At 41.7% G+C, this 3,186-nt stretch overlaps 1 protein-coding gene across 1 annotated transcript in view; it reads left to right on the top strand.

Annotated features, from left to right (window-relative positions):
* The window catches only part of LOC113213214 (uncharacterized), a 14,537-nt gene that overhangs the window by 6,036 nt on the left and 5,315 nt on the right, over window positions 1-3,186 (top strand). The window contains exons 3-5 of the mRNA XM_052273792.1: window positions 1,532-1,646; window positions 2,474-2,596; window positions 3,157-3,183. Of these exons, the coding sequence (XP_052129752.1) occupies window positions 1,532-1,646; window positions 2,474-2,596; window positions 3,157-3,183 (265 nt within the window). The remainder of the gene's footprint in view (window positions 1-1,531; window positions 1,647-2,473; window positions 2,597-3,156; window positions 3,184-3,186) is intronic.

Raw genomic sequence — 3,186 nt, 5'->3', positions numbered from 1 at the left:
ATACGTTGCGGATGCACTGCGGAGTAAAACGAGCTCCCAGTCGGGAGTGACGGAAGTTCGTTTGACGGAAGGGTGTGGCTGCTTATTGCTTTAAAAAAATATGTAGGGCATAATTTTGTGAAATTTTTGTTGATAGTCGGAACGATACATAAATGAACATACGGATGACAAATTTTACAATCTGCCAAAAAACGGTTTTTAGGGCGGAAATTAGTTATTACAGTAATTCAGTCAGCAAAGTTTCGACGATGGATGTTGTTCGTTTGACATAAATTTTGTCATGACGTCCACAACAGCAAACCAGCTGACAAAAAAGCAGCAGATTGCGGCCAAAATAAAAAGACAGCAAACAGCAGTGATCGCATTACGCACTCAGGAAATAGTATCCTTTAACCAACGGAAAGTACAAGGGAATTTTTGACCTTGGTATAAGGATTTTCGGTTGTTTTCCACGAATTTAAGTGAGTCTAAGGAAAGTTTAACTTTATTTTAACAGCGTTTGCCTTACGTGAAAGACAATTTTACTTACATTTTTTGAGGCTAAAATAGCGTTGGCGCAACGCATTTCGCCTTGTCTCAAGAATGCAATGTGTTGGTTAAGATTCTAGCGATCAGTCCTCACTCCTCAGCCCTTATATCTAATGAACATGTTTTCAACAATCAACAGAAAAACGTTGACTTGTGTGGTCTTGCGGCTAAGAGGGGGGTGCGCACCGCGCATTTCATAAGTGTTAGGGTACTGTTGCGGTCGTAACGCGTAACGGACACCACATGAAAACAAAACTACAATTGCAATGCTTTAATCTACCGTTTTTAAAAATTTCTTCAGCATTCGCAAGAAGAACGCTTTCAGAAACCAGAAAACGTTTCAATAAAGCTTTGGATTTGCAGTTTTATTTTCGGTTGAGTAAGTGTTGCGCGTTACTTTGCGTTATGACGCCGTAGCAGACAAACCCGCAATAATCTGGTCCCACTGCCTTTTCTCCGAACAGGTTGAATGTTACGGCACCGCCAAAAAGTTGCGAGGTACAAAAAGAGAATAGCATGGCTACACTCTCAAAATCTTAAGTACCGCCTCTCTTTATATTATGAATGTGTTGTGTTTATAGTTAAAATATATTTTTATGCTGTTATAATAAGAACACCGCTCGTAATGTAAAGGCTCTCGTTGATATTATAAATGATTTTAGGATAAGTACCTTACAAAGCGATCGGTTGTCCATTCATTACATCCGATTCCAAAGATCATTCATATCGGGAGTAAAATCATCCATAATACGAACGAGAGCATTGGCAGGAGGAAAGAATTGCACGACAATAATTATGTACGTTCTATATTAGCACAGACATTTTTCATAATATGGACGAGTTGTTAATAATATTTTCAGAGTTCCAACTATTTTTTGAGTATAATATAAAAATCTGATGTGACATTAATTATAAGTAGAGTAAATTCTTTTCAGATTTAAAATGTTGCTACCGTAACGTTTGTGGAATATACGCTAGCAGTGTGTTATTTCTTTCCCCTCAGGCCTTGCCACCAGTTCGCTCTGCTGCGCTTGTTACACCCTGACATTCAACGCTGCACCTGTGCAGGGACAGAAACTCACTGTGCAAGTCATAAACACCGGAAGCGACTTGAATAGGTTGGTAAAACATAACATTGTTTTTTCATTAGTAAACGAACCAAAAATCACGGTTTAAAAATGAATACGTGTTTTCGAAAGGATTAAAGGTTGGTTTAACGGTCTCTCTGTCTCCAGGAAAAATCTTTGCCCATTTTTTGGAAAAAGTTCGTGATTGCTCTAAATTGTTTGTTCTCGGGCAGCGGTCTCAAACTCGTGGCTCGCACTTTCTCATTACAGTAGCAACGTTGATGCCAATGCTGTACATTGATAAAGACCTGCTACCTTAGTTAGGCGCTAGAGGAGTGCGGCTCCTCAGGAGGCATGCGACTGGGCTACGCGAATTGACAAACCAGTAAGTGGCTCGTGAGCCGAGCCTTTTCGACCCCTAAACTAGGGGTCGACAACTCGCGTTCGCTTGCTCTCGTACACTGGGCTTTTGATATCCCGATGAGTCGTCTCCAATACAGCTGTTGGAATAATTTGCTGAGCTGTACTCCGCCCGTCTGTCTCTGACGGCCTCTGACATTGAGTCAATCCTCTAAAGCCCGCGCGATGTTGAGGTTGAGAGCACTGATGGTGACTTTGCACAAGTTTATATCGCTTGTTCTACGTTTCCTTTAATTTAAGCCTTCCAGAGCTCTTATGGAGAGGTGTGAGAATTTCACACGTCATAAGCCTTTATATCAACGAGGGGTACCGTTTTGCCAAGTTTTAATCTTCGTAGCACGAGGAACACCGAGGAACAGAGACATACCAGTTGGGAACAAAAGTTGACCGCTTTCGCTTTCGGGGTAGCAGTGAACACCGTTCAACTGCTATTTTAATCGGGTTTTCTTTCTGTCTAGCAACCAATTCGATCTGCAGATTCCTGGTGGTGGGTTTGGTATGTTCACTGAGGGTTGTCCGAAGGAGTGGCCTGCTTATACATCCTCAGCGTGGGGGGCGCAGTACGGTGGCGTTGCAAATAGGTACGTACCAAAGGAACTGATTGCCTCACTATTTGGCCAGGGCGAGGCCGGGTTTGATTTTTGGCATACCCAACTTTGAGACAATTTTCAATATTATTTTACTCGACCATTAGGCTTTGCAGGGACAGAAAGGGATTCTTCCACCGTTTCTTGTTATGTCAAAGGGATGATAGTACTTGCCTTTAAAAAATTTGAAAAGTAGAAGGAAAATTAGCAACCTCGAGTAGGGTTTTGGACACTACGAAGCGGTGGTTTTACTGTACTTGTCACTAGTGCCATGACTGAACTAAGTTAAATGTCAAAGAACAATATTATAGAAGTACTCTGCCACCTTCCAGAACACATATTTTGAAACCTAAGTTTAACTAGGTAATAAGCACGCAACGGTAGAATCAGCCGTAAAGTACATTCACGCCAAAAGTGATTTGATCGATATGGCATGGAGGCTACACGCTGTTTGTAAAACAACGTTTGGCAACAATCTGTTCTCGATATATCTCTGAATCTGCTGATGAGGACTGATACGTTTACTCACAGCTTGTTTTTCCATGTCCTTGCAGGACACAGTGCAACAACCTGCCTAGTGCGCT

This window comes from Frankliniella occidentalis, unplaced genomic scaffold (genome assembly GCF_000697945.3).
Source record: "Frankliniella occidentalis isolate FOCC.00 unplaced genomic scaffold, Focc_3.1 Scaffold301, whole genome shotgun sequence".
NCBI classification, from domain to species: domain Eukaryota; kingdom Metazoa; phylum Arthropoda; class Insecta; order Thysanoptera; family Thripidae; genus Frankliniella; species Frankliniella occidentalis.
Note: the sequence above shows the minus strand (reverse complement) of the source record. Positions and strands in the feature narration are given on the sequence as shown.